Consider the following 12,958-nt stretch of genomic DNA (forward strand, 5'->3'; position numbering starts at 1 on the left):
AGTCCAAGGGCAGGTAGAAAGCTCCCAAGAATCGTCTTAGATTAAGCTAATCCTAGATAACGTTGGGCCAAATGGGGTTGCCAGTGCCACAAGCTAATCGGCGTCCTTGCCACCCTGGTCCATTATCAGTCAAACGTTGGAATTAACTTAACTTTGTATTTATTCATTAATGATGTAAATGACCAAATAAACTTTTCCTCACACCTTCAGACATAGTGGTTGGCGTATTAAAGGGAAAAGAAAATTTTGGTGGGATCAAAATTATGAAGCTGGATAGATTGCATAAACTTTTTAGTGTTTACGTATAGAAAAGATGCTCCAACTAACCTAATTTAAAATTTTATCACTATGTGAATGAGTTCTAACTCAGTGGAAAAGATGTTTGATTTACGTTAATGAGGTCTGGTTCAGTGGAAAAGGAGTTTGACTTACGCATACCAATGATTTCAGATAGATTCGAACTCTCATGACACCTTAATTATCTATGTATGAGAAATCCCCTTTCATTATAGCATAAGACTATCATTTGTACTAAAAAAAAAATATATACCACCACCAAAACTGGGATTTGCGAAGACACTTGATTAATCCCATTATTTAGAAGCTGAATCAATGGCCCAAAGAACCCTTTAGGGACCTAAACTTTTTTAAAAAAGGGGTAAAGGGGATTTTTAGATCTCTTTTTGTAAAGCCAGTTGGCACACACGTGTGGTGCTAATCATGTTTAGCACCAAGCCCACCTCAAAGTAATCATTCACTCCATCTTATGGGCTCCCCCCGCACATACACTCACACTCAAATCCACACAAAAACAGCACTTCTTATAATCCTTCAACTTTCATCCACCTTCCACACCCTTCTGTATAAACACAGATCTTCTTCTTTACCTCACTTTTCTCTACACAGATTCAACATCATCCATCCGTCCATCCATATGCATCATGCATGGGCCACCCCGCTCGTGCAATGCATACTAAGCATGGCCCATCAACAGCTTTTCCATGTCCAAATAACAAATATAAAATCAAAATTTAGGAAGAAATAAAGTAAATCCCATGTGGTACCAATGAATCTTAACCTCAACACAATGAGATAAATTTTGACCAAAAAAAAAAACACAATGAGATAAAGATCTAATAAAACTGAAATTAAATATGTAGCTAAGTTAAGAATATATGGTCGAATGTAGTTTATACGGGTCGATACACATTTTAGACACTATGTTGGGTGACATGTGTCTGTTAATTTATTTTTTTCCCATAACTTGGAAATAGAATATAGGGGATTTGAAATACTATTGGTTAAATAATATTCATGCATATATCATATATGCAATGACATTCCTAAGGGCTAATTAGGGTGATGATGTAGCTAGGTCTCCACTTGGGTGACTCAATTATTGCTCATAAAAATTAAAGAGTTCTACAAAAAAGCGAAGTGGTGCTATAAGATATACACACATATAGGTTAAGCTTAAGGAGTGGAAATAGTATAGTGAAAAAGGAGCACTCCCTCTATCTATTTATAGACTACTCATACACTCATCCATTGCTTCCTCCCACACCACCACCACCAAGGCTATAACAATGGCTTCTGAGAAGGTTGAGACTGTTATAGCCGGAAGCTACGTAGAAATGGAAAGAGAAGGGGAAGAGATTGACTCAAAGACAACTAAGAGCAAGTTCTCCACCTTTCTTTGGCATGGCGGCTCAGCCTATGATGCATGGTTTAGCTGTGCTTCTAATCAGGCACATATTTAATCTTTTTACCAAACTTCTTAGTTTTACATATCTTATCATTTGTGTTAATAAAACTGTGTATTTGATGTGTTTACCTAATTATAATTATATCTTAATTTGGTTTTAATGGAATTTTTAATGCAGGTTGCCCAAGTGCTTCTCACACTGCCATACTCATTTTCACAGCTGGGTTTGCTATCTGGGATTCTATTTCAGCTTTTCTATGGCTTGATGGGAAGCTGGACTGCTTACCTCATCAGTCTGCTCTATGTTGAGTACAGAACTAGAAAGGAAAGAGAAAAGGTTGATTTTAGGAACCATGTAATTCAGGTATATAATCTTCCTCCATTAATTTTGTAAAAACTAATGCTATATATAATTATAATTCCAGTTTCTTTATAAACATTGATTGTTATAAATCTTGGCAGTGGTTTGAAGTTCTTGATGGGCTGCTGGGGAAGCACTGGAGGAATGTTGGCCTCTTTTTCAACTGCACTTTTCTTCTGTTCGGATCTGTAATTCAGTTAATTGCCTGTGCAAGGTAAATACTTTATTTTATTTTTTTATTATTTCATTTTATAAATAATATATGTAGAAAAGAATTAGATAATAAAATTTGGTTTGTCTTTGTGTTTTTGTTTTGATCTTAGTAACATCTACTACATAAACGACAATCTTGACAAGAGGACTTGGACTTATATCTTCGGAGCTTGCTGTGCTACAACTGTCTTCATCCCCTCCTTCCATAATTACAGAATTTGGTCATTCTTGGGCCTCATTATGACCACCTACACTGCTTGGTATCTCACCATTGCTTCCCTTATCCATGGAAAGGTAGATTCTATATCTCCTATTAATTAATTACATCCCTCAATTAGATTTGATCACTGCTTAATTTTTTTAGTACGGCGATAATATACTAAACTCACATACACCACACAGATGCTAAGACTCGAACCTAAGACCTTGCCTAGGGGATCCTTTGCGATCGCTGCTTAATTTAGATCTCCAAAAAAATCACATACAGAGGTTGCAATCTAATATTTTTCTTTGTGCCCCCCAAGGTTGAGGGAGTGAAGCACTCTGGTCCAACCACAATGGTTCTCTACTTCACTGGAGCTACCAACATTCTCTATACATTTGGTGGACATGCTGTTACAGTGTGAGGGCTTTATGAAAATTAATTAATATCCAAGAACAGAGGAAGCTGTTGCAATTTTTGGGTTTTAACTGGAATTTGATTATCTGGGATTGGTTGTGTGTTGTGTAGGGAGATTATGCATGCAATGTGGAAGCCACAGAAATTCAAGTTGATATACTTGATGGCCACACTCTATGTGCTGACCTTAACTCTGCCATCAGCTTCTGCTGTTTACTGGGCTTTTGGGGACAATCTCTTGACTCATTCCAATGCTCTAGCTTTGCTTCCAAGGACTGGATTTAGAGATACTGCTGTTGTGCTCATGCTCATCCATCAGGTACTAAATCAACAGTTTCTTAATTAACAACCAAAACCAATTTGATTTAGTGACTTAAAATGGGATTTCTAATTGTTAATTAATGATTTGGTTGGTGTGCACAGTTTATCACATTTGGATTTGCTTGCACCCCTTTGTACTTTGTGTGGGAGAAATTCATTCAAATGCATGAGACCAAGAGCATGTTGAAGAGGGCCCTGGCTAGGCTCCCAGTGGTGATCCCAATTTGGTTCCTTGCTATCATATTCCCATTCTTTGGGCCCATCAACTCAACTGTTGGATCTCTTCTTGTCAGCTTTACTGTCTACATAATTCCTGCTTTAGCTCACATGGTCACCTTTGCTTCTGCATCTGCTAGAGAGGTTAGTCCACTTTTAATTTTCACTGGGATGAACTAATTGCTAATTAAGGAGGGTAACATTCTCCTACTTGAAATATCCAGCATGTTATGTTGTTAGACTGACTATACATTCAAACAAGAATCTACTGAATTTAGGATCCAATTCACAGTCTGGTAGCATAACATGTCAAATTGTCCAAGGTATAAGTTTCTGATATATTCATTGTTGTTTTTGATGACACACAGAATGCTGTAGAGAGACCACCATCATTGTTGGGAGGGTGGGCTGGCTCATACGCCATTAACAGCTTTGTGGTGGTTTGGGTTTTGATAGTGGGATTTGGGTTTGGAGGGTGGGCAAGCATGCTCAACTTCATACGACAAGTCGACACATTTGGTCTATTCACCAAGTGCTACCAATGCCCCCCACACAAAGCATGAGTAGATTCCCCCTACTTTCCAGAAAGTTTTTATTAACAATTTAAAAGATACATATGTAAGTGTGTAAAGAGATTGGCATTTGTAAACCTTTCTTTTCTTACTTGATTTGTTTTTTTTTCCCTCTTAACTTTTTTTTTCGCCCTTTTTTCCTCTTGTAAGATCTATTGTTGATGGTTTTCAGAAAGAAAAAAAGGTGTGATGGCAATTATCATGGCCAACCTTTATACGGACCTACATTTGTACCTTGTGTGTTGATTAATTAGTCTTCTTTTAATTAAGAAATGCAAGTCCCCTGGTTTTCTCTTGTGGGAATTAATTTATAGACTCTGACATATTTCTATCTAGTTAATTAAGGTTGAAATTCTCTAGGAATGATTGTAATTCTTTTCTTTATTCTTCCAAAATATTATATGTTTGTTTTTCATACAAGCGAGATTAGGGGAGCCGGGGAATCGAACATCGGACCTAGGGTTCAAGGATAAACACTCTTAACCACTTGAGGTAGGTCATAAACTACAACTTCTCTTACAACTTTGATATCCTGCTGGGGAGTTGATAGTGAAAGAGTCTATAACTGGTCCATGAGTGCCAATCTGAATGTGCCACAAGGTGTGAAAAAAGGCTATCTTTGAGCTCACTTTTTTCCACATAGTATCAGTTAGGTTTTTGGGCACCCAAATCAACCTCAATTGCAAGCTCTGTGTGTGTTGATTGGGTGAAAAAGGCTATCTTTGAGCTCACTTTTTTCCACATAGTATCAGGCACCCAAATCAACCTCAATTGCAAGCTCTTTGTGTGTTTATTGGGTGAAAAAGGCTATCTTTGAGCTCACTTTTTTCCACATAGTATCAGTTAGGTTCTTGAGCACCCAAATCAACCTCAATTGCAAGCTCTGTGTGTGTTGATTGGGTGAAAAAGGCTCATGTGGTACTCTTTGAAATTGTGTAGACTTTGCGTGAGAAACATTAGCATGCTGCTGCATAATAAGCAGATGTGATTGTCCGTCCAGCTGCAAAGGTTGATTGAATTTGCTGGTCCCATATATGGCATTGTCAAGGCCTAACTCTGATGTGCTTTAATTGAATTACTTTGTATCATTGCATGTCAATCAGTCGTTTTGCCTAATTTGATGTGTTCTGTGTGTACATGCCTTAAACGACAAAGATTTAGCAAATCAGTTGGAGAACTTCAATCACCTAGTCATTGGCAGAACTAGGCCAATGGAACATAAATTATTGGCCTTACTTCTGTAAGGTTACATGATATGTTGCCGTGCTACATGGCAGAACTATTCGGTTGAAAGATAAGGGAGATCAACGTGTGTTAATAATTTTATCTCACTGAGTATTAATTATATGTGCATCACTTATCACATCATGTGGTACACAACTGTGGTTTCACTGACATTACAATATTATCAAAGACAATGAAATCCTTCAATACTGTAGTGTTATCAATCTACTCACATTACATTACTCTATAATTTCATGAAATATCAATTTTGTCGCCCATTTATGTTTGAACACCTGAATTAATAATGTGAAGCTCATGAGTTTTTCGTACACAAGTTTTCTTTGATAGAGAAAGCGAAGAAATAGTTAGTAGGCCCAAGCTCGAATGACATGTTCATATCAAGGATCAGAAGAAATCTAATTGGTCCATCATAACACATTGGTCAAGATTGATTTTGAGTCTTGACCAACCAAATCAAGGAAATATCGTAGGCCCTATAGCCCCGGCATAGCCCCATATTTATGACATATGACCAGGATCAATCTTAGCCTTGGTCTAATCAGCTCTACATCATTGCATAGGATAGGTTGCCTACTACGGTTCAATTAACCAGCCACCTATTGAATAATTTTTAGAGCTACATAATATCTTCCCAACGGCATTTAACTCAATGAAAAAGAATTTTAATTTATAGATTAATGGTTTTGGATACGAACTCTATGACACTTTAGTAGTGTATGTGTGAAGAACTTCCCTTCCCTTTATAGTTTAGACTATTGCTTGTTTGTATTAAAAAAAAATCATAAAAAAAGCTACATACATTTCTGGTTTGTGACCCAAGAAATTGGCCACAATTGAAAATTGATACCATAAGGTCAGGTGGGTTCCATAACCCATACATAGAGCAAAGAATTGGGGGCCCTGGGATTGATGGCATAAATATCTCTCTGTTACTGAGAAAGAAAATACATAATATAAAGTGGGAAATGCAAAAGCCATGAAAGCAGCAAAGTGGATGCCTATGAAACTCTGAAAAGGAATATAAGTCTTTTAGACTTTTGCCAAAGAAATATGATTGATTAGAAGAGAAGGCAAGGGAAAAGAAAAAGGTAGCTCCTCCTAACTCATAACTCAGATGAGATATACAGTGTGGGTTTTAAGGTGGGGACCTAATTTTTGCTTAGAACTTTCCAAGATGAGGACTTGTCATGGGAATGTTTTATTTATTTATTATTTTTTGTTTTTCTGCATCTCCAAAAAATCATTGCATCTGCCCATATATGCACTGAGAAAATGCTTTTGACTAGGCAATTGAAACCCCATCAGTTTCAGTTTAACAACTTAAAAGAGATGAATTTTTCTGGGTTGAAACTGGAAATCAAATCAACCCATTAAGGCATTAACAAAAGTTTTGTAGGCATTCAAGTTGTAAGCTTGTGAAAACAGAATCAAAATCTTGAGGGGGGTCCAGCAAGTTAACAGTGTAAGATAAGGCACAACGTGTGTGGGGGGTCCTATGATCTCTGCAGGGAAGAAAATGTGTCACCACATGGCTGGAACTTACTGAAACTTTGGCTTGGACCCTCTTCACATTCTGGTGCTTGGATCCAACCCAAGTGTGTTTGACCAGAAGTCAGAGCCTTTTCAGGGCTTTGGTGACCAAAAGTTCACTACACTAGTTAGAAAGATTGGGATTGTGTCAATGTTGCCAGGCTTCAACCCCCTTCTTTATCTCCTTAAGAGAGGAAAAGGGGACCTCAGGCTCATGCTGATAGATTGGCGAAATTTTTTTATATCACGGGAATAACATTGTTTTGATATTCCAAATCAGTCATATTTCGTCACATTTAATAATTTTTTTAAGAAAATAGCAAAACAATGTTATCTCGTGATATACAAGTTTTTCCCAATAGATTAGGGAGTGGGGGAAGGTAGGGTGTTGGTCAAAATCAGTAGGGCCCTCCCTCCAATGGAAGTTTCTGGTGAGGGTGAGATATAAAGGCAAAGGCTGCCGACTTTTATACTGTACTGAGTTTGATATTGCTCCTCCAGGACCTGTCTTTGTCTTTGACAATGTGATTGCAGCTTTCCCACTCTCTGGTCTTGCAAGTTTTGTGTGATTCATTTCTAGCTTAGTTGCTTCACAGTGAGAGTGACCGACCGACCCCATTGAACGTGGTTAAAATCACCGCTGTTGCTTTTAAACCAGCTTTTCTGTGGGCTGGGAATGGGCCTGCCAGCCAACTGCTCAATTCTGTCCAGTTTCTAATCAGATTCTAAATAAAAATTTAGGGTTGGTTTGCTAACAAGTTCGTTTTTTATTCTCAGTTTTTGGTTTTTCAGTTGAAGAAAGGGGTGGTATGAGAAAGAAGGGAATAGGAAGGACAAGGCATGCAAGAGTAATGGGGGAGGAGAAAGTATAATAGAATGCTACAAAAAATGAAAGGTAAAAAAGCAATTTCAAATAGTTTTTCTTTTCAAGTTTTGTTTCAAACATTTTCATTTCTCCCTCCTTTCCTTTCTTCTCTCTTCTATTTTACCTCCTTTTTCACATATATTGTTTTAAATTTTGACCAATATAAGATCTATTGACTTTTTTTATAGCACAAGCGATAGTCTAAATTATAGGGTATGGGGATTTCTCACATACTAACACACAACTAAAATGCCTTAGGGGTTCGAACTTAAAACCTCTTGTCTGCATGTTAAGGTTCTTTTTCTATTGAACTAGACCTCATTGACCTCAGATCTATTGTTTTATAGATAATGTTCTGGACCTTTATAAAAAAAAGGGTTCTGGACCTTTTGGAGAGGGCTTTCTTGTTGGTTCGACATGGCTTCTTGGTCAGTCCTCTAATCTAGTAATCTGTTTTGGGCCATTCAACCCAGACATTTGGATTGTGTTTTGGTTTGCTTAGCCTTATCCGATGAAGGAAAAGAAAAAACCAATCCTTGTTCTCTCGAACTCACATACTTGCATGTGTTCTTTTAGTAAAAGAAATGTGAAAAGTAGAGATGTGGGTTAGGTCCCCTCCTCGTAAATTAAGAGTAATTTGAAATATCGCTTCGTCAAGAAAAGAAAAAAAACCTATGCGCGTTCATGGCCGATCTGAGTGATACATCAAACAAAAGTCCCCGTGATTAGATAATACCCTTCTTCTTCATCATCAATCAAACAATTCCAAGCCGTATAAGCATTCAAAAGCGAGGAAGAATTTAGCCAGCTTAGAATTTGAGACATTCTAGCGCCCCTTCATAATATGGCTGTGGTAGATAGATGCACGATGAACTAATATCTTGAAAAGGAAAGAGCCTCTAAGCACAATGAAAGAGACAGATCTTCACCAAATATTCCCATCTTTTATTACTTCTCATTTTGTTTACGCTCACAACATCAATTGGATGACGAGAAGAAAGTAGAGTAACTAGCAAGAACAACGATCAAACGCAATTCTGTTTTCAGCAAAAAGGACACCACACAAGGGATCAGAACAGGAGAAAACAAGTGAGGCTTCAACGGGCAATTTCAAGCTAATTGTTTAGTGATCTTCGAAAGAACATCTTGATAAGTAGCTCTTTGACTGACAATCAAATCTCTTAATGAAGTTGGTTATTATGATCCGAAACATGTACCTATCTCTGGTTGAACTTGGTAATGAAATGAGGGTCATAATTTTTGATCAACCAACCAATAATAACAATTAGAAAAGAAAGGGTGGCCAAATGCACAAGGCTCTCCTGCCAATATGGGGTTTGGAGAGGGCAAGAAATATGCAGCCATACCTTTAATTTTCAGAGAGGCTGTTTTGGCAGAACATTCCCTAAAGCAATTGTTCTTGACACATGAAACAAATAACCTCTCACTTATGCACTCTACTTTCATAGATATAAACACATGGGGATGCATCTTTGTTACCCTCTACAAAAGTGAATAGTGGGAGATAAAGAGGACACCACATGGAAGATCAAGACTGTAAAGGACGAGTTTAGAAACAAGTGACGCGCGATGAAGACATTTCGAAAAGATGTTGATCACGCCGAAAGGGGGAAATGCAATCTTGAACTGTGAAATATCAACCTCTCATGGATTATCAACTAGGATAGGGTGTATGACATGGTTCTTGTTCTTTTCAGGGAAGTGGATAAGATGACTTGACTTGATGAGCATGTTGCCGCCATTAAGTTGACGATAACTCGCGATATAATTTAAGCAGCAAGCAACCAGAAAAAAGATCTACAGCAATATAAAGATTGCAAAGGACAAAATACTACACCCACAACTGAAACCAGAAAAAATGAGAAGTGCAAAACAGGTGAATGTCCCTTTCAAAAGGAAGGACCATCTTTTTGTTGCTCAGAGATACCCACAAGGAAGGAAGGAAGAAAGATCAAATTGGTATTTTGGTGTCAAACTATAGATACTCAAAAGTCATCAAATCTTTATAGAACCAACAACATAATCCATCTCGAAACAGAGCAAGAAGAATGAAAAATAATTAAACATAAAGGGAAGTGGCAAATGACACCAAAACATGATCATTGATTTCATATTGAACAACAAGAAGAATAGGTATGAAAAATGAGGAGAAACAATGAATTAGAACGAGAAAACTACCATCTAATATATGCAAAAACAATCACCCACATACCACCAAATCATGCAAAAACGAATAAAAAATTACCCAAATTAAGAACACATTGGTGACAAACAAGAGCCCTCCTTTCTTCATACGCCAAGAGCAATCACCAAGCAAGCACCCAAAAGCGTGGGAAACCACAGAGACCTATACACCCACATCCAAAGCCAAGCCACCCAATAGAACATGACCCAAATTCTCACTTCACATCATTAGGACATTCCCTTGCCAAATGCCCTTCCTCTCCGCAATTATAACACCCACGGCCACCACCGCCTCCACGGCTACCGTATCCTCGACCACCGCCACCAAATCTTCCAACACCGCCACCACCGCCGCCGTCCTGAATACAGTCCCTAGCCAAATGCCCAAATCCGCCGCAATTGTAGCACTCGCCACCGCCACGACCACCACCGTAACCACCACTATAACCGCCACCCCTCCCGCCGCCTCTCCCAACATCATACCCTCCACCGAACCTTCCATAACCACCACGCCCGCCGCCTCCATTGCCTACCCCTCTCCCGCCATAACCGCCACCCCTCCCGCCAAAACGGCCGCGTCCGCGGCCACGGTCAAAGCCGGGACCTCGGGATCGGGCGATAGAGGCGACGACGTCGACGGCTTTGGTGCGTCCGTCTTCGCCTAATTCGACGAGGAAGTCAACGGGCTGGCCCTCCGAGAGGGTCCGGAAGCCGTCGGATTGGATCGAGGTCTGGTGGACGAAGAGATCTTCGGTGCCGTCGTCGGGGGCGATGAAGCCGAACCCCTTCTGCGCGCTGAACCACTTGACTGTGCCCGTGGATCTCGCGGTGTCCGCCATGGATGAGAAGGATCTAGAAGCTTCTTTTTTCTGAAGCTTTTATATATTTTTTGTTTTTTGGTTTTTCAGTTATTGCCCGTGGCGGTGACTAACTGCTCTGTTGAGGAGTCTCAGTCTCGAGTGCCCCTCTGTCCTCTGCTGCTTGCCGCTGCTGCTTTTTCATTGTTGGGTGGGAATTAGGGGAAGTTATGTGGGATCCGCGTTGGTTTTCTCGTCCATACGTTGCCTGCCACTTGGCAAACGAAGTAGAGTATTCCTTTGGGTTTTATCCAATTATCCATTTAGAGTTTTACACGTCAGCTTTGAAGTTTGGAAGAACTATACAAAGCAAAGAGTTCTTGACCCAAAAAATAAACAAAGCAAGCAAAGAGCCCCACTCTTGACCCCCAAAAAAAAGAAGAAAGCAAAGAGCCCCACTTGCCAAAACTTCATCTTCAACCCCAAAAGCCCAAGTCCAATACAACTGAGCCCAGTAGGTACGGTATGCAACAATGTGTATAAAAAAGAAACTGGACTGTGAATAGGATCTAGCTCAATAGAAAAGGTATTTGATTTGCAAACTAGTGATATTATATTCGAACTACTATGATACATTGGTAAATGTATTGAAAAATTGACTATCGCTTGTGATTGGGCTTTTTCACCTCCGCCCATGTGGGCAGATGTTCAAAACCCCTGAACACCCCATGAATATTTGTGTAAACCTCTTCCTCAATCGCTTGTACTAAATAAGTAAAGCCTAAAACATAATTGGTTAGTTTCTTTAGGTTTCTTCTTTCATTTCTTTTAAAGTGGTTGATTTTGCATAATATATTTTGTGATTTCATTCTGATAGTTTAATTTTGTGGTGAATATATTTATTCAGCGCCCACCACATCATCTTTCTCTGCTCTGGCGTGGCGTCTGTGTGGTAAAAGAGTTGGACGTAAGACATGACAGTTCGACATCGTACAGAATCTCATTCTCCAATCAAATCAGAAACTCTGTCCACATTGCAATGATTACCACTAACATGCACATCCAGTTTTAAAAAAATTATTTTCACAAAAGGTGCAGTCTCTTCCAATTTTCATCCTTAAAACATGAACCCTTCGTTACCGTGTACCGTATTCAACAATGAGCTTTTCTTTTTACTTTGTTTCCACCAATCAACCAAAGTGAAGGTGTTTCCTTGATTCGTACGTTATTGTAAATAGTTTTATTGCTTTAATTTTGTGTATTTACTAGACTTTGTAGTTATTTCTTGTTTTTTTCTTTTAAATACAAACGATTTTGGGAGAGAAGAAAATCGAATCTATTGTATGGTAAATATGGTAGGTCTTGGGGATCTGCCTTTTTTTGCTTGCTAGAACCTATGGTGATAAGGCTAATTGAGGAAACGTAGGGCACTAAGCACGTGAAACACTACTACACCAATGTTCCACTTGCATGAAAATAGGAAGAGATAAAATGCAACCCTATAAGCCTAAGAATTCTAAACTACAATACTAATTAAAAACTTATTGTAGATATTCTTAAACTAAGTAACCTAACAACTAAAATAATTAAACATGTAACAAAATGCTCTTAATCACTTGAACTACAAGATTTTTGCTCTTTGATCCTATTATACTTAAAGAAATGTGTGGCAATTGTTGACATATAACACAATTTTGAACTAGATGTGCCATTAGCAATTTTGGATTTATCAAATTTTCAACATGAACATGAGACTTAGGGTTAGTGTCAAATCCAAGCAACTTGATTTAGACACGACAAACACGTTTCTTGCGTTGTATTATATGAGGAAAATGATGAATCTTTTCTATCTTTAATTGTGTATTATATAAGCAATTGTATGATTATTTTTACGATTTGGTTAGTATCACGACGAAGTTGGTTGTTATTCTATAAGTTAAGTATTAGTGATAAGATATGATGATTTAGAAATAAATGAGACTTAGCGTTAAGATGTTCGTTTATAATGTACGTCGCAATCCAAATACAACACAATTATTAACGAATTTAGTTAGTGTTAAATTGAGTCTTTCAATGTGATTAATCAAATATGTCAAGTTAGGATTGACTAGTATTCAACACGAATTTAAAATGACTACAACATAAACATGACCAATTAACAAAAATTGCCATTCTATGTTTTTTCAGTTTTTTTTAATACAAGTAGTAGTTTAAACTACAAGAGAATGAGAGTTTCTCTCACACACACACTACCAAGGTGACATGGGGTTCAAATTTAAGAACACTGGATGCAAGTCAATACCCTTTTT

General features: G+C 38.2%; 2 protein-coding genes across 2 annotated transcripts; one reads left to right on the top strand and one right to left on the bottom strand.

Moving 5' to 3' along the window:
• Positions 1–1,459: 1,459 nt before the first annotated feature.
• On the top strand, positions 1,460–4,280 carry LOC103332912 (auxin transporter-like protein 3). Its single transcript, XM_008235679.3, has 8 exons — positions 1,460–1,748; positions 1,884–2,069; positions 2,168–2,280; positions 2,390–2,573; positions 2,804–2,901; positions 3,010–3,217; positions 3,322–3,579; positions 3,804–4,280. Exons 1-8 carry the CDS (start codon positions 1,587–1,589, stop codon positions 3,996–3,998), a joined length of 1,404 nt encoding a protein of 467 aa, XP_008233901.2. The 5' UTR covers positions 1,460–1,586; the 3' UTR covers positions 3,999–4,280.
• Positions 4,281–9,751: 5,471 nt separating this feature from the next.
• LOC103333079 (uncharacterized) lies at positions 9,752–10,842 on the bottom strand. The gene has a single exon (XM_089047109.1). It carries the CDS (start codon positions 10,689–10,691, stop codon positions 10,068–10,070), a length of 624 nt encoding a protein of 207 aa, XP_088903235.1. The 5' UTR covers positions 10,692–10,842; the 3' UTR covers positions 9,752–10,067.
• Between the last annotated feature and the right edge of the window lie 2,116 nt (positions 10,843–12,958).

The sequence above is a fragment of the Prunus mume genome, linkage group LG2 (genome assembly GCF_029339155.1).
Source record: "Prunus mume cultivar Tortuosa linkage group LG2, ASM2933915v1, whole genome shotgun sequence".
Taxonomy (NCBI): domain Eukaryota; kingdom Viridiplantae; phylum Streptophyta; class Magnoliopsida; order Rosales; family Rosaceae; genus Prunus; species Prunus mume.